Here is a 23,838-nt window from a genome sequence, read left to right as displayed (position 1 = left end):
TACAGAGTTGACTTGTGCAGTAGTAGGAGTATGGCTGAGGACCAAGAGCATTCCCAGCAGCAGTGGGGAGTGAGTCCCCCTGTGTCCCTGTCGAAAGCCACGCCTAAAGATATTGCTGCTACTGATGTTATGATGAAGGTAGGTGTGATACATTCGTTGGGATCGCTTGAAATGTAGTGGTAATGATGAGCAAGTCAGCTGTTTGTTGAGTGTGGAAGTTTATGCTACTAGCACGACTGTAATTTTTTCGAGCTTTTGTTAACTGCGTAAGGTGGAGGAATGTTGTAGGTATTGGATGAGGAAGCACCTCCAGCCAGTGAGGAGGAGAGGCAGCTCCACAAAAGGGTGTTCGAACTTATGTCAAGGTATGGATCTTCCAAGTCGTTTGGTGGCATGCCTCGTGTGAGAGAATATATCTATGGTTAACTACATGTGTTAATGTTAATATGAAAATTATAAGGAAGTTTTGGGAAATTTCTGTTACCACTTATACCCGAATTTGTATGTAGTCTTCTACAATCACTGAGGAAACTCCTCGACTCAGCTGAGCACCGCTGCACATACCGGTATGCATCTCAGATTGGTCACCGAGTGGGGAAAGGAGTATGCATTCTCCACTGGTTTGAAGGAGGAGGACTGTCGTTGTGAACTGATGGCGATCGGGAGCGCTAGACTGGGCTTGCAGGACCCCTCTAGCGATATCGATTGTGTGGTGGTTGCGGCTCATAAGGTGAGGTGTCGTATGGAATCACTCGACGTTCTGATGGACATTCAAGTGGAAATTCATTTCGTGATGGTGATGTGCAGTGTGGGAGAATATGCGAATGATCAACTACATGTGTTGATGCCAATATGAAAACTCTGAGATTCTTATTGTTTCCTTGAGTCGCTTGTGAACTTCTATAACTAGGGAGGAAATCCTGAACTTAACTAAGGGAAGCGAACCCAAATTCCAACACTGGTGATGTGTGGACAGAATCGTCCTGTGTAGGTCACCCGCGATGCCTTCTTTGAGCTGTTTCCTTTGAAGCTATCAGAACTGAACGACGTGACTAACCTGAACCCAGTAAGTATACTTGCACATGTTACTGGTGTTGGGTGAGGGCAATAATACTAGAGCCTTCATCGGCTACGTGGCTGCTGATTGCTTATTGTACTTACGAATATAGATATTAACATATTAGTAATATCATGTTTCTAGACATGACATAAACAAATGAAGATCATAGTATATTCATAGAATGGAGTTTCACGAGTCGTGAATCACGACTACCCGTTTTACGTGAAGTGGCGTCGTAAAACTCGGTGAAAAACTAGGCGATATGCGCGCCCTGTAGTAGTCGTGAAACATGTTTTTCATATCACTAGGGTGAAACTCCAATAATATGATATTATGGTATAAAATTTAAGACATTATTTGGCAATATCGTGATATCAATATGATACTAATAAGAATATTATATATGTTACTTATTGGGAATATCAATACAATTATTTATTTCCACAGATAGAAACAGTGCTAACAATACCCCTCGTGGAATGTCAGGTACCCCAAGCTGCCGTTCCTGTTATCAAGATGAAGTTTATGGGCGTAGACGTGGACGTGCTCTATTGTGGCTTAGCCCATCCACTGAGTGAGTGACGACGCTCAGGGGTTTATTGCATGATTGTGTATAGGTGGACCAGCGATAGACCCAGCTGATGATAACCTGTTGTGTGGTATGGATGAGAAATCAGCACGGAGCATCAACGGTGTTCGAGTTTCTGATGCTATCAAAGCTTGCGTACCACATTTCGCCCACTTCCTAGGTAGGTGAGGGTCTGCCTGTGTTCTACCTCATGGTCCCATAGGTGCCCTGAGGGTGATCAGAGCCTGGGCTCGTAGACGTGGGATATACAGCAACGCCCTTGGGTAGGGTTGTGATCATCTTTCTTCGTGTTAGCGCACAGCGAAGATTTTTAGATACCTCGGAGGAGTCAGCTGGGCGATATTAGTAGCAAGAGTCTGTCAGCTCTTCCCCAATATGGGGCCGTCTCAGCTGGTGGTTCGATTCTTCCGTAAGGGAGGGGTTAGTCTCGAGCCTAGTGAAAGGAGTCTGAGGACCGTCCTCGGAAATTCAAATCGATTCTATTACTTATTTTTATGAACAAATCCTCACTGTAGAGGGTGGGGGGATTCGATACAATTACACTCAGCATTGTCCTGTGTGATTGTGGTTGGCTCACTATGCTCCACTTAGGTGTGTATTCACGTTGGAACTGGGATCCCTCGGAGGGTGCTGTAGTTCTACGCCACTCCGAGCAACGGAATGGGGAGGGCTTTCAGCATCATAAAGTCTGGTAGGATTTTACCGTTACCATAACTGTCACTATCCTCATAGGTGCCCTCCTCCCAAGAGGACCACCACGGACCAACCGCTGCCTCTCGCGGCCTCTCCAATGGCTGTGATAACCCCAGCGTACCCGTCCATGAACTCCACCTTTGGGGTTACTAGAATGACTATGGACACCATCAAGAAGGAACTCGAGTGAGACCTCTTGCTGTTATCGCTGAGACAGAGTGTCTTTTGCCCGGCAGGCGTGGGGCTGGAATAATATCATCTAAAGGCGTCGACTTGAGAAGTAGAGAATGCTGGGAGACGCTACTTGAGCCAATCCATTTCTTCGATTACGATCAGGGAGGGTACAAGCAGTTCCTTCAGGTGAGCTGTCTTGTGAGTAGGGAACCGCAACGAGGGTATGTAGACGTCCTCCTCATAACCACTTGTGGGTTTTCTTTCGGATTGGAAATTTATTTCAGGATTGAGTTTGGTTTTGATTGTTACTCCATTGAGTACTCACTTGTCTGTTCTGTGTGCCCTTGAGAAATGTCTGTTCAGATTGAGATCGGTGGAGCAAGTGAATTGAGCCATAAGTCCGCGGAGGGGTTGGTGAATTCCAAGTTGAAGCCTCTGTTATTGCGAAAGATGCCCGAGGTCGCTCCGGAAGATACCAACAAGGTCAGCAACGATACGATACAGCTCTTGAGCATGGGTCTATTCTGTTGGTTCTGCCTCAGGCCCCATATAGGGCGTGGACTGGTGCAGTAGCGCTCGAGGATCCCTATAAGGAGTACCCCTACTGTTCTGCATTGTTCGTGGGCCTGTCTATTCCGCCTGGAATGGATCTGCGACCAGCGGTTAGAGAATTTATGGAGCGACTGGGGATCGAACTTGCGACCCAAATGCCTGAGTACGCAGGCCTTTGCGGATTCGTGAGGTTACTAGTGTCTTTGCAGATATAAGGCTGGTGGCATGTTCGATGTGAGGGTGCGTCACGTTGCGGGTCCGTCTCTCCCAAACACTGTCAAGTGTTTGACGGCAAAAAGAAAGGCAGAGGAGGGTTTACCAGAGGACGCTGATGTTAAGGCTAAGAAAGTTCGTTCCACGTGATGCTAAGAGAATGTTGTGTTGTCACTTGCTGGGGTTAAAGTAGAACCTTCGTTTGAGGATACAGAGGGGCTCTGCGGTACGGGACGTAGGGAAATCCGTGTTGTCATTGTGGTATGTTTGTATGTTGATGTATTAGCTTTTGGGGTTGGTGTTGAGTGTATCGTCGCTCATGCGGGGAGGATGGTGACAGTAGCGATCGCCCTAGGATGCTGATGAGGAAGTGAAACGGCTAGATACGGGATCATTAGTATTGATCGATTCTAATCATTGCTGCATGGTTCATTGTTTATAGTTTTGTTCAGTGTGTGTATTCCCTCCGTAATGTTCTATCGCTTTTTGGCTCTCTCTTTCACCATCAAGCACGTTCTAGCTATGGGCAAGACCTCTGGTGACTACGAGGCCGCCACACCTGACGAGTACTGTCAGGAGTCCTGTGCTGAGACGGCTGGTTGTGAGCAGTCCTATTGCAAGGAGAATGGCCATTGCTTCGGATTGTATCATAAGGGTGGCATGAGGTGTTATCAACCCGGTGTCGAGGATAACGGTTGCAACGAGTTTTCCTACGAGCCGGTCAGATGTCACGAGTCTCCTCCGTCGCCTTGTCATGATGTCTGCTCCTCCATCGATGGTTGTAGGACCTCTGGGTTAGGGACGTACTGCAAATTCTGGTTGGACACTCCAGTATGTTATGGAATTGTTAGGAGAGATGATGGTAGCTTGTGTTTTGTGGCGACTGATGAGGCATGCGAAGGTGATCCTCACCCCTGTGGTTCCCAGATCGAGCCCCCCGTTGAAACTCCTGAGCCCCCGGTAGAGACCACCGAGGCTCCTGTCGATACCACCGAGGCTCCTGTCGATACCACCGAGGCTCCTGTCGATACCACCGAGGCTCCTGTCGATACCACCGAGGCTCCTGTTGATACCACCGAGGCTCCTGTTGATACCACCGAGGCTCCTGTCGATACCACCGAGGCTCCTGTTGATATCACCGAGGCTCCTGTCGATACCACCGAGGCTCCTGTCGATACCACCGAGGCTCCGGTCGATACCACCGAGGCTCCTGTCGATACCACCGAGGCTCCTGTCGATACCACCGAGGCTCCTGTTGATACCACCGAGGCTCCTGTCGATACCACCGAGGCTCCTGTCGAGACCACCGAGGCTCCTGTCGAGACCACCGAGGCTCCTGTTGATACCACCGAGGCTCCGGTCGATACTACTGACGCGTCAACAAACACAGGAGATCCATCTCAATCGAGCACGACCAACGTCGTTGGGGATTGGTGCGGTGACACTCCTCTTGGTCCCATGAAAGTGACCCTCAGCGAGGACGGGAGCTTGTTTCTTGTCGTGTCTGGTCAGCCGTTCACCGCTACCTATTATCTTGACGGAAATGATATCGTTATCCAGAATCCTGATCCGGCACTGCAGAGTCTTCTCACTGCGCTGGGTACTAGCCTACTCACGACGTACACGTCGGAAGGCATTCAAGTGGAACTTGTTAATATTCTATCCTCTATATTGTCTAATTGCTAAGTTCGTATTTCAGTCGTCTACGGTTTGATCTCCTTAGGTGAGGAAGGTCACCCGTAATTTTTGCTACTTTTCAATATATTATATATAAATACTGGTCGTCACTGTGGACTGAAGTGTGTGACTGCTCGTGGCAAGCTGCGTTTGCGTAATTCAATAGAAGGTTATTCGAGGATTTGGGTAACCCACAAGTTGAGATGGTGAACTCATCTAGCCTGGGACTATGCTCTCAGTACGGGTACATCATTGTGAGTAGGAGGTAGCGCATCTTCAACTATACTCCATATCATTGCCCATGTTATGTTTTCTCAGGATTGTGTTTGTATTGTACTCCTTATGAAATTCCCTGCATGCATTGTTTGTATCCTGTTAGTGTGTTGCTATGGCTCGGACCAGGATAAGGCTTGCGAGAGCATCTGTTCTGGTCTAACTGGTTGTACATCGTCGTACTGCAAGTCTTGGAAGACTCCTCCACATTGCTTCGGCATTATGATTAAGTCCGATTCTACACTGTGCTATGCTCCAGCTGATCCTAGTTGTGGAGGCGAAGGTCATCCTTGCGAAGAGCGCACTGCTACCGCACCTCCACCGGCTGGTACACCGTCGGTTGTTGGGTCTTGGTGTGGCTCGTCGCCATACCCTGGAGGAGATTTCCGCCTCACATTCGATCAGACCTCCGTTCTGCTCGATTTAGTCGGCAAGACCTTCACCGCTGATTACTCTCTCGAGGGCTCTGAGATTGTCTTCAGCAACTATGATGTAACTTTTATGCAGCTACTCCAAGCTCTGGAATCTCAACCTTATGTTGAACTCCGAGGAGATGGATTATACATCAGCTTCGACGGTGTGTTTAGTGACACGGCCGCGAGATGCTGAACAGAAAGCTAGTTTTATTATGAGAGTTTGATATACTCCGCTCCATCGTATATAACTCAGCATGCAAACGCTGTTAGCCTGGATTAAATTTCTTTAAGTCTTCAAATGCGCTTGAGTTTGTATCAGATGGGTTATGAAAACAGTGAAAGGACGTTAAGAAATGATTTGTTGGGGATATGGTATACCCCGAGAATTTTCGTGTTGAAAGAGGAATTGTTGAGTGGACAGTTCATGTGAACTGTAGTTGCTACGATATGTCGCCGCGGCAATACCGATAGTTGGTAACAGCCTTGATAGAAGTACCTTATGTATTCGAGATTAGACCGAAATTAATAGTTTATGAAGCCTCATGTTGCACATGGCTATAGCTGGAGCACTGAATTTGTTAACCACATTGTGTGAACGAGCCTTCGACGACAATACCTTCCTTTGCTGTCTCTCGCCCTCTTAGTAATCGCATGCTCAACTCGCGGTATTACGCGATCATTGAGCTACAACTAAAGAACACAACTTAGATGGCACGGCTATCAACCAGCATCGATATCACTAACATTGTTCAAGCGACACGGTTGACGGTGAGGCTACACGCCAGAAATTTGAAGATAGAAACGAATGAATGAAATAAGCAAGGAACTAAGAGGGTCCTAGTCGGGCCGATGATGTGGATCGTGAGATCCGACTTACATTTACACAGTTTGCAAATACAGGCCCGATCGCAGCTTCTCACCCAAAACTCGTTAACTCAACTCGTCCCGCCCTGCCGACTTCATCTGTGGCCATCGGACGGCCATCCTCACACAGTTGAGGATCGCACGTCAAGATGCAGACAACCAGAAACTACCGGGTGGCAGAGGATGGGCAAAAAGAGCCAGCACGCTCACCAGCAACTGATAGATGATAAAGTAAGGTATCAATAATCCTCACACTAACACTTAGGACCAGCAGCAACAACATCGCACGAAATACACAGGTTCAGAGTAACTAGCTTCGCGGGTGAGCGCGTCACGGTCCTGTTTTTGCACCACTCTACACTCCACAAGCTTCGTGTAGGGTAACAAACATTAATGGACAAAAGCTGGTCACTCGGACACATCGAAAGACAAGTCACGGAACGGATCATCCGCAGCGATATTATTCTGAGGAACAAGGGTAGTCGTGGTACTCACCAATGGGGGAAGTACCCACCTCAGTCAGTTCGCCCCTCATAGACTTCCCAAACGCCTTGGCGATCTCCTCCTGGGTGTAGCCCTTCCCCAAGAGGTAGCTGAGCTTGGTCGTAGCAGCTTCGGCGGTCATGTCTCCGGCACTGATCAAGTCGAGAGAGAGGAGTTGTGCTCCTGCCGCATAGTCAGCCAAGGCAACGGTTCCACGGACAACCTGTGAGACGGCGATGACGGGGATACCTTGCTCCTTCAACCTGGAATCAGCAGCTGAAGTCGCTGGCCAGCATGGTGCATGAACTCACTTGAGGAGCCAGTTAGTGAAATGCGGTTGATTTGAGGGAGCATTTCCGGTACCGTAGAGCAAAAGAACCACACCCTTCACATCGTTGAGATCGAGGGACTCGAGGCTGGCAAAGCCGGGCGACTGACAATGACAAACTCATCGTCCAAGCCTTCATGTGCTGCTCACCATGCGCAGGACCAACAAGGATCCCTCCATCTCTTTTTGGACCTCCAGCGGACCAGTGGGGGCTACGAGGGATGTATCCAAGAAGTTCACTCCGACGTTCATCGTAGCGAGAGCGGGGAACTTGGGGGAGTCGAAGGCCTCGATGGCTCCACTATCAACCTTAAACACAATCTATGTTAAGGCGGAGTGCAGTGCCTTCTCACCTTCACGGAACGACTTCCACGTAGAAGATGAGTTCCGAAGAATATCGATACCTCTGGAACGTTGTAAAGGCCTGACAACGACATGCTGCGTCTACGAATAGAAGTTGTAGTAGGCCCACCAGCGAGAAGGACGGAGACGATGATGTTACGACGAGCATCACTGTGGGGCTCGTCGAAAGGCAGGATAGATCCGGTTATGATGACGCTCTTAGCCAAGTTAGAGAACATGAAGGATAAGGCGCTCGAGGTATAGGACATGGTATCAGTGCCATGGAGGATGACGAATCCATCGTAGTCATCGTAGTTGTCTTCGACGGCCTGAAGTGGGCATGAGGAGACAGGTGTAAGAGGAGTTGGAGTTGGACCTTAGCCATAGCGGCCCATCCCTCAGGGGACATGTCCGAGCTGTCTATGAGGTTATCCCACTCGATGACCTGCAGGGTTGGTCAATGAACTAACTGGAGTGTTGGCGACTCACGCTGACTGATGGCATCCCAGTTGCCTGGAGCTCAGGTAAGCTGTGGATCTGACGAGTCAAATAACCAGGAACAGGATGGAGGGTTCCGTTCGCGAAGGGCTGCATGCCGATGGTGCCTCCTGTATAGATAATCAGAACCTGCGGGAAGGCTGTGGACGGGAGAGGGGAGTGCCAGCGCGATCTACCTTGCCGGGCTCATGTCGAACATTGGGAGCGAAGACCGGTCTCAGCTTTGAGTCATCACAGGTAGCTTGCTCCGTAGGCTGGAAGCAGAAGCCTTTGTCCTTATGGTAAAAACCAAAACAAGCACCGTTCTCCTTCTGGTGGGAGCTGTACTTGGAGAAACGACAGGCTGGATAGAAATCACAAAGTTGTCTGCAAAACTCAGCAGAGGCATAGCTCAGCATAACAGTGATGAAGGTAGGGAAGAAGAGCATCGTAGACCGAGCGACCAGGAAAGATCAGTGATACACAAACTGAAACAGTCTTGAACTTCACAAAACAATTGAACAATGCTAAGAGCAGTAACCGGGAGAAGTTCCAGTCTGGCCCTCGAAGTTCCTACAGTCGAATGTCCAACCGATCGCCTCGTTTGTTGAGCGCTCATCGACGTGAAACCTTACCGAGGGCTGAGTCTGCCCCATCGTGCAGGGAGTTCATAACGTATGCGTGCAACCAGGCTAGAAGTATAGCTAATGGCGTGACTGCGCAAGTACTATGAACTTGGTAGTGCTTGCTGACATATCTTGACGGCAAAGCTCTCTACTTGGCACTACTGAGTGGTGTGTGGGGATATCTACTGGACTTCTATGTATTCACTATTCACTTCTATTCTATATATGTGGACTTCTATCTGATCACTTATTTATCACAAGCCGTCTTTCAACCGTGACACACCGTGCTAGTAGTTGTGTGAGACCATTCTAACGCACAGTATCATGTCCCCGCACTAGTTTCCCTAATACCGTGTCACTTGTCAAAGTTGAACTCAACTATCAATTCGAGTGGCACAGAAATGACATGAATTAACCAAGTTATATCTTCCATAGTCGAATGAATCCGTCTCCACCTCCAGTCGCCTAAGGCAGCCGAAAACATCTCCAGAGTGCCCACAGCGACCATCTACCAGCGTGTCACCATCGACCCATCGTAGAGCCGTTACACCATCCTTATGGCAGTCGCTGAGCCTTCGCACAAGATCAGTCGTGGACATATCGAATATGCAAACCTGAGCTCCTCCTCATCATCACCCACAGTTCAAAAAATAACTTCACCATTTTGTCCAAGCCGCCTGTCACCAACCTCGTGTCACCCTCACCCCAGTCACAGGCCATAATGCGGGAAGTGTGGTATGTCCAGTGCCGAGTTGATGGGATGGTCTCCCACTCCATCGTTGAGATAACGCTAGTTGAGCCTGCTCGAGAGCTTACTTAGCGTTAACCAACACGCTTACCATCAACAGCGCCTACTGCAAGATACTTCCCATCACGCGAGAACTTCAGCATGCAGATATCGGCCTTGTGAGCAGATGTGATTGTTCTTATCTGATCAGCAACAGACTGTGGCTTCCGTCCGGAGATGGTGGAGGCACTGGAGGGAGTCTTGAGGACAACAAGAATGGATCTTCCAGGATGAATCACGAAGTATTATGCCTGGAATTTTCTCGGCAGCGACCAAGACAGAAAAAGAAGAGCAGAAGTTCCAACAGATCTTCCAACGACGACGCTACTCGCTGTGGTTACCTCCTCTCCAGCCGAGTTGTACGCATGCACAACTCGATCACTAGTCTGCTCATGCAAGGAAGATGTCGATGACTCGTAGGTGGCCACGAAGCAAGCAAGGCTTTCGCTCACTGAAACCTAAGGTTTCTTGATGCAATCCGATGCAGAGAGCACACCCGAGGCCTTCGAACTGATCCTATTTCTCAGGAAAGTGCCTGTACTGTCTTGAATAGGGAAATCTCATACTATCCTCAGCTCGCGGTGGACACCCTTTCAAGTATGGCAGATAATAGGAAAATGACTAATACTATTTCATGATATCTTCAGTGTACCATGTATGAACTGATATCTATCGTGTACTAATCAGTAGCGACCAATACCCCCATAATACTCACAACCAGTCTATAACACCCTTGCATAACCTCGATGTTTTCCGTACACTGAGTGAGCGCTCTTTACAAGATTCGACATACAAAACGAAATATGTAAATGCCGTTTATATCCTACTAGTAGAGATCTTGAGTCACTATTAATTTTCACTATTCTCATATAGTATGATGATCGAGGCGCCACTTCAACCAGTACTGTGAAGAACCCTCAAGCTTACAGCAAGGGGCTCTCGAGGTAGCTGGGCACTCCACTGTCCATCTACCGTCTCAACTCGGCACCGTTTAGCCGAGAATAGCACAGGCGAACCGCCGGTCCAGGTCGCATCCAGTAGAAGCGTTACGTCAGAAACCTGCCTCAGTAGCTTCACCAAGGGGGACAGCGCATTGTGTTGGGCCCACCACGCCCCCCTTAGCAGTAGTGTGCAACACGTTGCCGTCCTTATCTACCATCACAGGCCCCGAATCGTCCACCATCAGTCCTGCGGAGGGACGAATGCCCCTGGCTAAGCTAAGAAACCACCAAAGCTGTAGAGCTTGCAGACTTGTGTGAGCTCACCATGCAACTTGATTGCTTTCCGGTTGCCATTCGTGCAGTGTAGTGTCAGTCGAGGTCCAAAGGGTGCTGTTACTCGAGTGGCTGTGAACAACACTGCAGACCTAAACCGACCAGGGATGGTCATTTTATGAAGAGCTAGCTCGCCCCACCCTTCCACTGCTGCCAGTCAAAGTCTCGATGAGGTTCCCATCTGGCACACTCCACTTTAGCAAGCGACCGTCAAGGCATGTAGTGATAACAGCGTCCTTCCCAGCAACCTGATAGATTCGTGACCAGTAGCAGCGAACTCAGCTGACGCACAGCCATTCCTATCTGTTGGTCCCCGAGATCTTTACCGACTTCGACCTCCCAGGCCAAAGCTGCCGTGTCGGGTTTTATACGATAACAGCGAACCTTAATAGTAGGAATATGTTGGTGAAAATTCTGATCGGAAATTATTGTTGGTTGTTCTGTATTTCAACCCGGATCAGTATATGAATTCCTATGGTTAGTGAGGAAAATCCGAAGATCAGCAGCTGAGGAAAGCAAAAATATATATTCCAAAACTGAGAGTGAGAGAGAGAAACCTGTGTTACATGTTTATCAGCATATGCAACAACAACAGTATTGTCATCAGGGCACGCCAGAGAAAATGCCGTGGAGGGCAACTTGGGGAAAGCATAGAGGAAATCTCCGGTCAATCCTGAGGGATCGATCGCATTGAAGAAGACCGTATGGGCCCACCTTCGTAGACGTTTACCAGCCCGTCGCTGCCACAGGTAAGCAGGAGGTCTCCACTGGGAGTGAATGTTGCCCCCTGGACGAAGTTGGTGTGCCGCCCTGCATGTAGGAGCATGATTATTAACGTCGTGTGGGAGGATGCTTACCCGTATTGGAAATCTTGAACTTAAACGGAGGTCCTTCGTAAAAATTCACGCAGCTGTCCTCGGAGCCTGAGGTGAATTGACAACTCCTAGAGATGACAGTGTGACGAACCAGTGGCGATCTTGAATGGTCGTGATGGGCGGAAGGCGATCGCATTGACAGCTTTCTGATGCCCAGACATATCTCCTAGCTGAGACTGACCTTTCCCATAGGAGCCAATATCAGTCTCTACCTTATTTCCGGTGTCCCACATGATGCAAGCTGCTGATACCTCTCGTCCACTACCACACACGGCGATGCGTTGATTGTCGGGAGACCAGCAGATGCCCTACAAGGTGACGGATTAGGGAGAGCGCATTAGAGCACGACTAACTCTGATGTCGCCGTTCCATAGTCTGAATTCGCCTTTGTCCGCATGGTCGCCTCTGGAGCCCCAAACCTGCCGATTTGTGGTAGTGATGGTAGACCGGAGAAATACTCACCCTCAAAATGCCAGAGTTGTCCCCACTGGCGACCCAATGACCATTGGGGGAGATCGCGACTGCTTGTACTCGCTTGCCCGCGTGAGCAGTATACATGAACTGATAACCGTAGCAGGCACACAGTTTAGATGCGGCTACCACATCAGCAGAGTCGTGGAAATTACGCAAGATTACGTTGTTGCCCGATGGATATCTGAGGTTAGCATTTGTTCAGATATGATGTCACCCGATTCACGACTGACGCTATTCTGTTGAGGTCTGTTGGGTCTACTGAGATGTTCATGGGGAAGCCTCGCTCAGGAGAGGGCAGAGGTGGACAACATGCGTACATAGACATTGCACTTAAACAAGTGAAACTTTGTCCACCAGTGTACGTAGTACCAACACACACTGTGTTAGTCTATCACTTGAGAGAAGCAGCGAGGCTGAGGCGTAAAACATGTACCGAGTGCATCAGATGGAAATCCACGAGTCGATAGAATGTTGCGGTAGGCGGACGCGCGTACGCAAAAACATCCTTGCGCACGCGTACGAAGGACTCACCACTGACACTATACGATTATACGACTCCACTCCAATTTCTTTGGGCTATAGCTCCCATAGCCAGTCGAGTGCATACGTTGCAGTCAGTCAATTGGAGTTCCACCTGTTTTACACGTGAAAGTTTTACAGTAAAACCGTTTTCCGTGAAAAATGTGACATGTGTGAGAACACAACATCGCGTCGCGATGCACTTTTGAGACGCATTATCGCGGGAAATGCTATCGCAAACAACAACAATAGTAGTCCAACGCCAACTAAAGTCGCTTTTGCAGCAGGTAAGTCCTAAATCGATCTTAGATAGCATGATCGCAGCCTTAAACCCGATAACTCTGTTGTTGGTTGTATCAGCGTGGCTAGCACTCCGCGAGAAACACCCCGGCACACTGGCGAATCTTGTAAGATGCCGCTGCATCACTGTCGCTGTCCTAGTCCCCCGTAGCACACAATATGTCTCTCTAGGGTGAAAGAATCCCTTAGCCAAGCTTATGATGAAGATAGTTCTCCACGGCTAAGTATAATCCGGCCTTGCATGGCATTGTCCTGCAATGGGCCTGTTTCACAAGGACACTTAATTTAAGGCGCCTTAAATTTAGGAGCAACTTAAGGATTTACTTAAGGTATACTTAAGGCGTTACTTAAGTTAAGGCGCGACTTGCTCCTATGAAACAGGCCCAATTACGAATTCTGCAATTACGAACATCGAGAAATTTCCGTGATAGTCATGAATACAGCGAGAGGCAACATAGCTCTTTCAACTCTCTGTAGTATGCCCTGAAATCGACGCCATCCACCTTATGAATTCATATACGGAATGGAGCAATGCTGTCGTACCCTAACAACGCCAGGAAACCGTTGTAGACCATCAAATTTCGATGTCTAACAACACCACTGATCTGGCCGGTTGCCATGGTTATTCGAGAGCTAGCGCGACGCCTCCTCGAACCCTGCCTTGTCATCTCGACCCGCGAAAAGTGTTAATAAACCAAATCGAACGCAATCCAATTCTCTCTAGTGAAAATGAGTATTGCACTATATGGCGAGGTGAGACTGTCACCATGGACGTCACACGGAGCATCAGAATTGTTGACGGAATCGATGTCTCAATCACTGGTCCCGAGCCAACAGGCTTCTTGCCAAGTCTCCACTCTATTGAAGTAAGTATTGACTAATGCGATTAAGCCTCTTCCAGGGCTGTAGCTCAACTGCTGGGCTTGCCCGACATAGCATACTTTCTCTACTCGGAAATCATCATGAAGATTGACCCGATAGAGGTGCTCGTCAAGAGCACTACTAACGTAAAGGCATCTCCCTTGTAGACCCAGAGAGAGCCCCCGAGGTCTAGGGATGGTTCTTGTTATCACGCACCAAGTAGCAGACAGACCACCAGAGCTGTTCCAGCATAGTATAGTGCTGTCAAGCATGTTCACAATGAATACCACTCCATCGAGAACTGCAAACTCATATGAGATTAACGGCAATCCTCGCATGGGAGGTGACCGAAGAACTTCACCGTTGACCAGGTCGGCTCGGATGATACGTTTGTTGTCTCTGTCGCTAAGGTAGAGGAGTTTCCCTTTCTCGGACGCGACCTTCGGGATGCATCGACCCAAAGAGGCCTCCAGGGCAAGCTGATCTCGGAGGTTCACAGGCTGCGGTGTTTTGTATTCCAACAATAACAATCTACTGTTGCTGAGAGAAACCACCAGTCCGTTTTGGACGCCGCATGCGCTCAGCACTTCACAATTGGTCTTCCATGCGAACTCGGGGAACTGGCCGAGTTGACGCAAGCCCACCACGCAGGGACTTCTCGATATTATCAAATTATTATATTCGAATGATATACTTACAGAATCACCAGAGCGGAAGTAAGCTTCTGGTTGGTTGGTTTTCAGCAAGGTTGGCGAGGGCTCCAAAAAGGACCAGAGCTCGTTGCACAGATCGAAAGGCAATGATGATGTGAACGTCGAGGCAGCGGCAAGACTGACAATTACGTCGAAGTTGCGACTAAGAGTTTTACCACAATTACGTTGAGGGAATGCAGAAGGGGCCATGGAAAACCACAACTAGGCCACTTCGATGATCATTCCGTACACTGTATATGATCGCTTTCCTCAGCTAAGTTCAGGAGCCGATTAAAGTGCTCCTATTTCCGAGTCCAAGTTCTCCGACAAGCGGCTCTTCCGAGCTCGGATAAAAACTACGAATTAAAGTGCGTTCGAAATTCCGAGCTTTTTTCTGAGCTCGGAATTAGTGTTACCCGTCTCCGAGGAAAGCGGAAAAGGAGTTTCCTCACTAATTATACAAGTTTACATACGACGAATTCGGGTAAAAGTGTACAGAAACCAATAAGAATTTCCCCAAAATTTCCACAAATGTCAACTACACATGTTGTTAACTATGTGCATATTCCCTCACCCCGATTTCGTATGAATCCGAGCCAACTTGATAAATCATGAGTAGGTAACCAAGCCCTTTTCTCAGTAACGACCAGAGACAGTCTCATCGAGCCTTCCTACAGTTGGAAGAGTACCGCCTTATGCATTCGATTCATTGCAACACTCTCTTAGTGTCTATTGAGCAATTTCGCCAGGGCAATTCGAAACGTTCAGAAGTTGGGACCGATTTCCACACTGTTGATGCTGGTTATCAAACTATCAGAGTTACGGTATGAATCACGAATTGTGAATTGTACAGTTCTTCTGTTGATAAGATGATCCAACAATCGTTCTCTAGTGGCCGAGGTCCTTCAAATTTCACCAGGGGCCTATTCAAATGCTTTTCCTTTTCGGGTTCCGAGTGCGAGGAGCATTTTCCGAGACATCATCCATTCAAGTGCTCGGGTTGATTTTACGAGTATATTCCCCGACTCCCGAGTACGGGTCATATTTCCAACTTTTCAAGTGCACCTCTCCTTGAATTTTCCGAACCTCTCATTCGGGAGGTAGTCCAACAGTAGAATCATTATTTTATTATTACAGTTATTGATCACATTTCTATTGGCAGCTTTCGTTCATAATATTTCAATGATCATTTGCACAAGTGGAATTTACATCAGATCGTTTCACTAGTCGACCTGGACGCTGTAAATGTCCTCGAGTCGCTCACACTCACCCTTAAGCTCAAAACTCTTGAACTATGACATAAGTTTCGTGAGTAAGACAAGTAACGACATTAACTCTTATTGTCGTTCTTATGGGTTTACATAAGATCACGGTAAGGCCCGATCAATCATCGATCGAGTTGAGACTGGGATAATCCTGATCATCGATCAGCCCTCATCAGATGCGTTAGACTTGCGTTAGAACACTATAGCAAGGGTGAACTACTGCTACACAAGTCTCTATGGAGATCGAGGAAACAATTTGACAGTATACTACAGCAAATGGAGATGCAATTATAATTATGGTAAAGACTCGATTGACAAAGCTCTAGACGTTTGTCGGTTCATGATCGCTTTGGGGATTCCGAAGACCTGATGGCATCATCGAGTAACTGACATTTCCAATTCGAAAATTACATTCTCGCGAGGCTGCAAGTTGTCATGAACGACAGGTACGTATCTGAATAACCAAAATTCGCTCAGTTTTCGTGAGACCAGTTGCTGCTTCTTTACGTGTCAAGATGAGTCTTGGGGGTCACAAGTTTAGCGCAGAAGTAGATGCTGTAGAATAGCATGGAAACACCGGCTAACGCGAGGAGGACCATCTGAGGAGTATGAGATTCACTCGAGTCGCATGAAAGAGCAAATTCGAGAGAACTAACGCCCCACCATTATTCTGAGGACCGCCGAGTCTCTGCCGGGCTCTACGACGTAGCTCTCCCAAGCGGATAAGGCTGCAGATTGGCCAAAATGAATATCCTGAGGAATAAACAATCGCAAGTGTGAACTTAGTTTTAATCATAGATTGCATTTTCAGAATTAATTCTGAGTTCCCGAATGAATTTACTCGACAATGGATAAGAAGAACGCTTACCTCGGAATCATCTATCGCCACTTAACTGCTATCGGGTCGATAAGGGTGCCACTCACACGGTCCAGCAATACAACGTAAAACAAGACAGCAATAGCATGTTTAGAGATGCAGTATAAAATCTGAATCGAACTCGTTATGGTGGCATACAATGCAATGAGAACTCATAAGCTTCCTTGAGGTATTTATCCAACCGGGACCCGAAAAAGAGCGAGTGATCACTCATCGCTCTCTCGTGGATTTCTTTTAGTGGACACTAAATTATACACGTTTGATATGGTAGATTGTACGAGCCATAGGTGAAACGTTTATCAACTCTATCCAGTCAATGAGATCCCCTAAGCTTCTTTGAGGTATTTACCCAAGCGGGACCCAAAAAAGGGAGTGTGATCACTCATCGCTCACTCCACCTTATGGATGGACCACGCTGAGCTCCGCTGAGCTCGTCCAAGTCGCACTCGCATGATCTGACTTTGACAACGTGTCCAGATTTGCGACAATCTTGAACATCTTGAACAATCTTGGATTTCCTCAACGGAAAGTCAAGTTGAATTACTAGAGTATTGAGCTGTTTGGTATTATTATGTCGGATCCATGGAAACTTCAAGTTGTGTGGCAACGTCTGATCGAGAAAGAGACGATGCAGTATGCCACTTTTGCTGAGCAGCAGCGGAGGCAGCAGCAGGAAGAAGTAATACCCTTGAAAATAGAGTGATTTGTGGTGGAGTGGTATGATTCGCGGTTGTAGTAGGGGCGACGCGGGTTCTATTCTGGGCCTCGTCGTTTAAGTCGTAATTGTGCCATATTTTCGATCCTCCCAAATTACAACTGCTCGACATAATGTATAGAAATAAATTGAACACACCCGGGAGGTTCAATGAGCTTCTCATCTGAGTTCCAAAAAGTGTCGTTGAATTCACCCCTACTCTTAAAAAGGCTCTACTGGCCTTCCTCATCGTGTCGTTTTCAGGCCGCTGCTGAGGCTGCTCTGCTCGGTGTAGCTTGTCAGAGTGCACAAACAGATGAGGATCTCTCGGAGGAACCATCACTGCGGAAATACAAAAGTAGGATTTTCTATTTCTGTCAAGTCTATGGCGAATTCTTCTGTCTGCCTCGTTTGGCCGTGGTCAGTTTTCTACAGTGGGAAAGTGTCAAATACTACTGATAATAATAACAGTAATTTCGTCGATTACAGTATACTGAGCGGTGATTTACTGTTCACACCTCCAGCGCCTCTCTACCAGCCTTACGTTACGACTTGATAGTGTTCTCCCTAGGTCGCAAGCAGCGTAGGTCTGCGGCTAAGTCGGATGCCACTCTGAAGGACCGGGTGAGCACTACGATCCTCTCACGCCTCCACTGTTACTATGGCAGATAAACCAGTTACCCATCGCATGCAGTAGCACAGGGACTCTGCAGCACCAGCAGAAGTAGTTCCCACTATGATGAGTTTGTTGCCCTTTGAACTCGATCAGACCAAAGCTTATCGTTGCCGAGAGCGACTCGGCTGTTGTTGAGGACCGGGGGTATCGACACGGCTTAGTGAAACAATTCCACACTAGGAATCCCCATGGTGGATTTTACACCAGTTGAAGTTGTGCATGTATGTTAATGTGCGATCGAGCGGCTGTTGTTGTTGTGTGATGTAGTCTTTAATAAAGAGTTGTTGGAGTTATTCCTGTTATGCTGGGATGGCTGGTCCCGTCGATGTCCTCAACGTTGGCGACCTTCTCGACCACGGCTGGGGTAGCGGGGGTGTCGGCAACAGGTAGTGATGGAGAAGGAGGAGGGGCCTGTTCAACGTCGTTAATTGAAGTTGGCATTTCATTGGGATTGAAATCAGTCGGGGAAAAGTTGACAAAATGTTTTTTCTCAAATATGTAGGTATTCAATAAAACGAATCGGTAAAAAGTTGAAAAGGGTGACTTTTTTCGGAAAGAAGTGGGAAAATCATCAAAAAACTCGGGCAATTCCTCAGAAGCAGTTGGTAAAAAGTTAAAAAAAGTTTACGAAAAAAAGGTTAAATTATTGAAAATTCGGAAAATTCATAGCATTTTATCGGCTGAAAGTTGGAAAGGATTTTTTTTTCAAAAAAATGGGGTAAATTATTGTTCTTTCGGGCACTCCTTGGAAGGCTGCAATTCTTTCTCACGGGTGAATGATGATTGCGTTCGGAGAATTCATGAGCTGGAATTTTCCACTGCCTGTTCTTGGGTCACATTTCCGATCTGAAATTGGAAATCGGATATTTTACCTCCTTTCGAGACTCCCTTGATCAGGCTCGTACGTATCCATCGAAGACCCCAGTATATGTGGTAGAGTAGGGGAGTTTGTGTTACTAGTATACGTTCTATTCCAGACTATCATTCTTTGCTGGTCACACGCTGAGGGGTAGTTGGAATCGACTGATGCAGTGGAGGAAAGCGACAGGCTGAGGGGTAGCAGAGGGGGACGAGCGGTAGTAGTAGTTTTCAAAGATGTCGATGTTAGAATTTATCAGCACGCATGTAGGGACAGAAAGTCTGGCGTAGGTTTATTGGGCGAATTTCTGTAGGGTATGGTAGGGAATAGATGCGGGAATAGTTACATCTATGGAAAATTCATGGTTTTCATTGTAAATTCTGTATGTATGCCGAGTACTGCAATTTGTCTTTATTGTCTATGTCTATGCATTCGTAGACGACTGATGGTGTAAAGGTACGAGAAACAGCAAGACCCTAGAAATTACTTCGTATTTTCTTTATAACGGGGTAAATTTCGGGGAAAATTTGTGCATTTTTTCCCGCACCGTGAATGGTTTGGCAATATGACAATTCCATTGAGGCTATATTGAACTCAATTCTAGGCAGGTGTATGTAGTGTACAATCTCGTTGTATACAGTACTCTGAATGCCACAGGGTTTTCCGATTTACTACTTGGGTGTAATTGTTGCTATCGTCAGTTTCCTGTACAGAGCTTAGTAGTCGGGCATCAGTGTTGAACGCGACACTGGCAAGGGACGCAGAGATGTTGGAGAGGATGGTGGATTATGTTGGCGGAAGAGGGGTGGATGAGGTGCTGTGGTAGGGAAGGGCGTGGGTTCGAATCCCGAGGGGTGCATTTTTAGAATGGCACAGCTTTGTTGAACGAACAAGAGCAAGTAGTGAAGTGGAAGAAGGAAGAGTTGGGCGTTTTATTACGGGGCGCTGATTCATGTTATGAGAAGGCGGCCGAGTGGGAGGAGGTAGAAGTGGTGGAAATGGGCTCTTGAGGCGTTTTAGTTTCGATGCACGCAAAAATTATTTTTTATTGTTGTTTGGGAAGGACGATTAATATGGAGATAATTGTCTTGAATCTTGAAAGCAAGTCTCTCAAACCCGATGTGATAATTTTTCCCATTTTTGGCATCCAACGATTATCGTCTAGGTACGTGAAGCTGTGGTGACACGGTTGCGGCGACAAGAGGTGTCACCATGGAAGATACAGGACTTCCTAGCCATTACATATCTCCATCTTCTAGTGGATGTTTACTATGCGGACGCGTATTCAGAGGCTCTGCTCGGCCGCTATCACCACCCGTTCCGGCATTATAAGTAGGTGACCGAATGGAGTTTTCGAGCGGCTTGGAATGCGCAAAAACGTTGGTGAAAAAGTCCCTTTTTCGGAGTAAATTACCCAATTTTGATTTGGCCACGAGAGTAAGGCAGTAGTAACGTGCGATCTACTCCTTCTGCTCTTGTCGCATCGGTGAAGCCTAAATATGATGAAAGCTATTTAGTTGTTACGAGCACTGGAAGGGGTCGTAAGGCTTTGTTTTTAGTGACAGTATATGTATAATGGGAATCTTGTGGTTGACATGAAAAGATTCATTTTAGGTTCACATCTGAGCTTTTATCAAAGCATATACGTAAAGCGTCGATGCCTATCCTAGCTTGTGAGCCTCCAAGTGAAGTATGTCTAGACTGGCCAGAAATGATGCCAACTTCAGTCGTTGCTGGTGTTGCTGCTGCTACTACTTCTAGTAGGCTTGCCATTGCTCTAGTACGTTGATGAAAGTATAGTGCTGTTTTAGATGCTGGAGTGGCGACCTCAGCGGGCGCGACTGCCTCTCTACTGCTACTCAACGACTACGGTTTCTTACCCTACTCCCGACCGACTGCTTTCCACGCGGCGCTCATCCAAGCGTTGATACTCGTTGTTATCCTATATGGTGTACAGTATATCGTATCTCGGCTACTTATTATCATCAAGATGGCATTAGTTCGCTCAGTGGGTGGTGGGGATACTCGGAGGAAGCTCCCGGTGGAATCTGCGGTGACTACTTTGCATGGTATGTCGGCAGTTTGGAGAGTCTTTTCGCCGGGGTCGGTTTCAATTGCGATACGATCACGCGAGGAGCCTGCTTGTGTGTTCTGGTCATTGTTGTCTATTAGAGTGGTGGTGGTCCTGTTGGTCTACATAGCGTCGTTTGCGGTTACTGGTGGCGTTGATAACGTCGCTTTAGGAGTGATAAGGCCCCCGACGTGCCCTACACAGTGGAGAGGCCAGCACGTGTTGTTGTCGTGGTTGATCGGTGTTGGTCGGACAAGTACTCCATTGCTCTTTGCAACGATGATGTTGCTGTGGTTGCAAGCGGGGTTAATTTTGGGGCGCGCGGTCAGGCCGATTTCAGCAGGTGGTGATCTGAGGGCGTTGCAATTCGTTGAAAAGGAGAAGGAGTTGAAGACGATTGAGCGACACGTTATTAAGACTTGGATAACACAATATCGTCTGAGTCGGTCGGTTCACCCGAAATCTCGAGACTTAGCGAAGCGAAGCGTTGCACGATTACCGAATTTTGGTGGTCTGGAGAAGCTCTCATCGAATGCACTGTTGAGAATTTGTCATGGTTTGAGCGTTTATAAAATTTCACTATCAACAGCGGAGCGAAGGGATTTATGTCACCTTTTGCTAAGTCATAGGGACATTGCTGGAAGGCTGGAATTGGCTCGGCAGATGCGCGCGACGGTCGAGCCGATTGATGAAGATTTGTTATATACAAATTCTGCGGTGGATTACCTCAGAGTCACTGAGTGGTCATTGTGGCCAGGGGGACGGTCTGGGGCGCGCGCTTTTGCATTGGCGGTAGCGGCAGTGGCTGTGGCGGTATATTGGGGTAAGATTGGTGTGTAGATGGGTATGTGGTGTATAATTGATAATGTAGTAGGTTGTGGGTAGGTCCCGGGTTCGATCCCTGGTGCCGGCATTTCTCTGTAATTATCCATGCTTGAGATTTGAGGGTATGCATTCTCTTGATTTTGGTTCATCTAATTGGGGGATATCTTGAGGTTGAGCGCGCAAGATACGAATCAGGTCGGAAAGATGCCTCCTTCTGCAATGTTGTGCCTTCGTCCCCACAAACCTCTCTTCACTGCACAGCTTCGAAAATTCGCATCATCAACGCTTAGCGGAGCGACGCAGAAGCAGATGAATATCACTGATTGGGTGGCTGAGGTAATGTCCTTAATTTTGTGGCGCGTGACGGTGTGCATCAGGTCCGACAGTCTGCTCAGGAAGGTGTGGTAGATGTGGAATATTGGCGAAGCGTTTTACGGAATATCCGAGGGCCCTTGGCAGATAAACTCAGTGTAACAGGAAAGATCTACATAATCGTGCGTGAAAAATTCACATCCTCATGGTCGAGGGTATTGAATATATCCCCTCTGCCGCTCAGGTACATCAATGCGCCGTCTTACTACACGTCCTTGCCACTACTGGGCAGGCCGAATTTGAATGCATGACTTTGGTAAGGTTGGTGGAATCGGGTTTTCGGGGTTCGGGTTTCGGGTTTCTGGGAGATGCATTCTGTATGGGAATGAGTTGATATTCCGACTGCATACGTGAATCACGACTGTTTTGTGGTAGGGCGGTGACCATCCTGAGTTTATTTCTTTCTTTTTATACCGCACCTTCGACTTCTCACATCATCACCATAGGCAGAACGCTACTCTGGTTCGGCATAGATATGATACTGAGAATATTAGAATTTGAAATTAAGGAGAGTGTAATTAGCGAGACGATCGAGCTGACTCACTGCCACACGGCACTGCGATATGACAACACGTTAAGACGTTACTAGTAGAGCATGATGGTGATGGTACATGAGTTTGGTATAGAGTCGTTGTCCCTTATTGTCAGTTGAATGGGCGAATACTCATGGAGTTGGAAGGTATGGGGTCGAAGAAGGAGGAGGAGGAAGGTAAATTGGGTCGGACGGTGATTTTCCCCGGGTAAAAACGTTCGACTAACTCAGCCGAATCACGGTAGCGATTAAGTCAGCCGATAACTGCTGCTATGAGGGTATTTATATACTATTGTGAAATCCGGTCCATCGACGATGGACTACGGAGTAACTTTCTGCCCCAACCCGCAACCGTTGAGGAAAGTGGAGAGTAGGGGAGACAAAATAGCAAATTGTGTCATAGTGTCTCCGCTGCTCTCCACCACCCGGAAGTTGACGAATATATCTCCCTGTCACTTTCATGGCGAACGATGGTATAGGAGGGTCCTACTATGAGCACATAATTTCCGAGTAGAACTCTATAGAGGGTATGGTCACATTGAGCAACAATTGAATAGCTAAGTACATGTATAAATCTGGTTTCAGTTGAGCTGTCAAGTTCATGCATCTCGGTGTCGGATTGTCGTCTTATCGTACGGGCTAGTGGACAGTCGAGGATGTACGATAGTCAAGTATTGGAGTTTGTTGGTGAGGGAGGAGGTCTCGGGTTCGATCCCCGGTCGCGGCATTTTTCTCGTCATTTTAGCTGGTGTATTGGTGTCGAGACTGAATGAACTCCATGCTGGCCAGCTTGTGAGTGTGTTGGAGTCATATGGACGCTTACCACGACTGAGGCCGTCGGAGGAGGAGAAGGAGGAGACGAGCAACGTATTTTGCTGGTGTTGGTGGAATATATGTTCGCTCTCCTCAGCTGAGCTTTGGAGTTTCCTCACTAGTTTCAGGAGTGTATATACGAATTCGGGTAGAGATGTACAGAAATCAATGAAAATTTCCCCAAAATTTCCTCTCAGAATTTTTATATTGTCACCAACATACACCCGTCCACATATTCTTAGCATATCCGGTTTTTTCGGCTCATGCACAGCCACCACAACGAGTATCATCTGCCCTGAAACTTG

General features: G+C 47.6%; 6 protein-coding genes across 6 annotated transcripts in view; 4 read left to right on the top strand and 2 right to left on the bottom strand.

Moving 5' to 3' along the window:
* Nucleotides 1–30: 30 nt before the first annotated feature.
* Pmar_PMAR011843 (poly A polymerase, putative) lies at nt 31–3,431 on the top strand (the record flags this gene model as incomplete). Its single annotated transcript, XM_002773932.1, has 14 exons — nt 31–138; nt 289–365; nt 580–730; nt 992–1,066; nt 1,547–1,634; nt 1,678–1,809; nt 1,852–1,912; nt 1,964–2,058; nt 2,241–2,340; nt 2,382–2,528; nt 2,579–2,702; nt 2,880–2,999; nt 3,059–3,231; nt 3,278–3,431. The coding sequence occupies 14 exons, from the start codon at nt 31–33 to the stop codon at nt 3,429–3,431; spliced, it is 1,605 nt and encodes a 534-aa protein (XP_002773978.1).
* Nucleotides 3,432–3,752: 321 nt separating this feature from the next.
* Pmar_PMAR011842 (conserved hypothetical protein) lies at nt 3,753–4,967 on the top strand (the record flags this gene model as incomplete). Its single annotated transcript, XM_002773931.1, has 1 exon — nt 3,753–4,967. The coding sequence occupies one exon, from the start codon at nt 3,753–3,755 to the stop codon at nt 4,965–4,967; it is 1,215 nt and encodes a 404-aa protein (XP_002773977.1).
* Nucleotides 4,968–6,400: 1,433 nt separating this feature from the next.
* On the bottom strand, nt 6,401–8,620 carry Pmar_PMAR011841 (L-asparaginase, putative). The gene is made up of 9 exons (XM_002773930.1): nt 8,339–8,620; nt 8,154–8,291; nt 8,041–8,109; nt 7,795–7,993; nt 7,676–7,746; nt 7,473–7,631; nt 7,306–7,427; nt 7,026–7,257; nt 6,401–6,976 (listed from the first exon to the last, which is right to left on the bottom strand). Exons 1-9 carry the CDS (start codon nt 8,588–8,590, stop codon nt 6,920–6,922), a joined length of 1,299 nt encoding a protein of 432 aa, XP_002773976.1. The 5' UTR covers nt 8,591–8,620; the 3' UTR covers nt 6,401–6,919.
* A 2,324-nt stretch (nt 8,621–10,944) lies between these two features.
* On the bottom strand, nt 10,945–14,759 carry Pmar_PMAR011840 (hypothetical protein, conserved; the record flags this gene model as incomplete). Its single annotated transcript, XM_002773929.1, has 8 exons — nt 10,945–11,076; nt 11,395–11,501; nt 11,543–11,638; nt 11,885–12,011; nt 12,057–12,122; nt 12,166–12,264; nt 12,304–12,358; nt 14,206–14,759. 8 exons carry the CDS (start codon nt 14,757–14,759, stop codon nt 10,945–10,947), a joined length of 1,236 nt encoding a protein of 411 aa, XP_002773975.1.
* Nucleotides 14,760–17,262: 2,503 nt separating this feature from the next.
* Nucleotides 17,263–18,113, top strand: Pmar_PMAR011839 (hypothetical protein; the record flags this gene model as incomplete). Its single annotated transcript, XM_002773928.1, has 4 exons — nt 17,263–17,370; nt 17,650–17,743; nt 17,957–18,009; nt 18,054–18,113. 4 exons carry the CDS (start codon nt 17,263–17,265, stop codon nt 18,111–18,113), a joined length of 315 nt encoding a protein of 104 aa, XP_002773974.1.
* Nucleotides 18,114–23,376: 5,263 nt separating this feature from the next.
* Nucleotides 23,377–23,838, top strand: part of Pmar_PMAR011838 (hypothetical protein) — a gene marked incomplete at both ends in the record, with an annotated part of 2,264 nt that continues 1,802 nt past the window's right edge. The window contains 2 exons of the mRNA XM_002773927.1: nt 23,377–23,407; nt 23,466–23,587. Coding sequence (XP_002773973.1) covers nt 23,377–23,407; nt 23,466–23,587 — 153 coding nt within the window. The remainder of the gene's footprint in view (nt 23,408–23,465; nt 23,588–23,838) is intronic.

Source organism: Perkinsus marinus (assembly GCF_000006405.1).
Source record: "Perkinsus marinus ATCC 50983 genomic scaffold scf_1104296958712, whole genome shotgun sequence".
NCBI classification, from domain to species: domain Eukaryota; phylum Perkinsozoa; order Perkinsida; family Perkinsidae; genus Perkinsus; species Perkinsus marinus.
Note: the sequence above shows the minus strand (reverse complement) of the source record. Positions and strands in the feature narration are given on the sequence as shown.

Excerpts from the sequence above, each read along its gene's own strand:
- Pmar_PMAR011841 (XM_002773930.1), bottom strand. The coding sequence starts at position 8,590 with ATGCTCTTCTTCCCTACCTTCATCACTGTTATGCTGAGCTATGCCTCT. Across the intron at positions 8,110-8,153 it reads CTGGGATGCCATCAGTCAGC|GTCATCGAGTGGGATAACCT; the intron begins GTGAGTCGCCAA and ends CCAACCCTGCAG. Across the intron at positions 7,428-7,472 it reads CCTTGTTGGTCCTGCGCATG|TCGCCCGGCTTTGCCAGCCT; the intron begins GTGAGCAGCACA and ends TGTCATTGTCAG.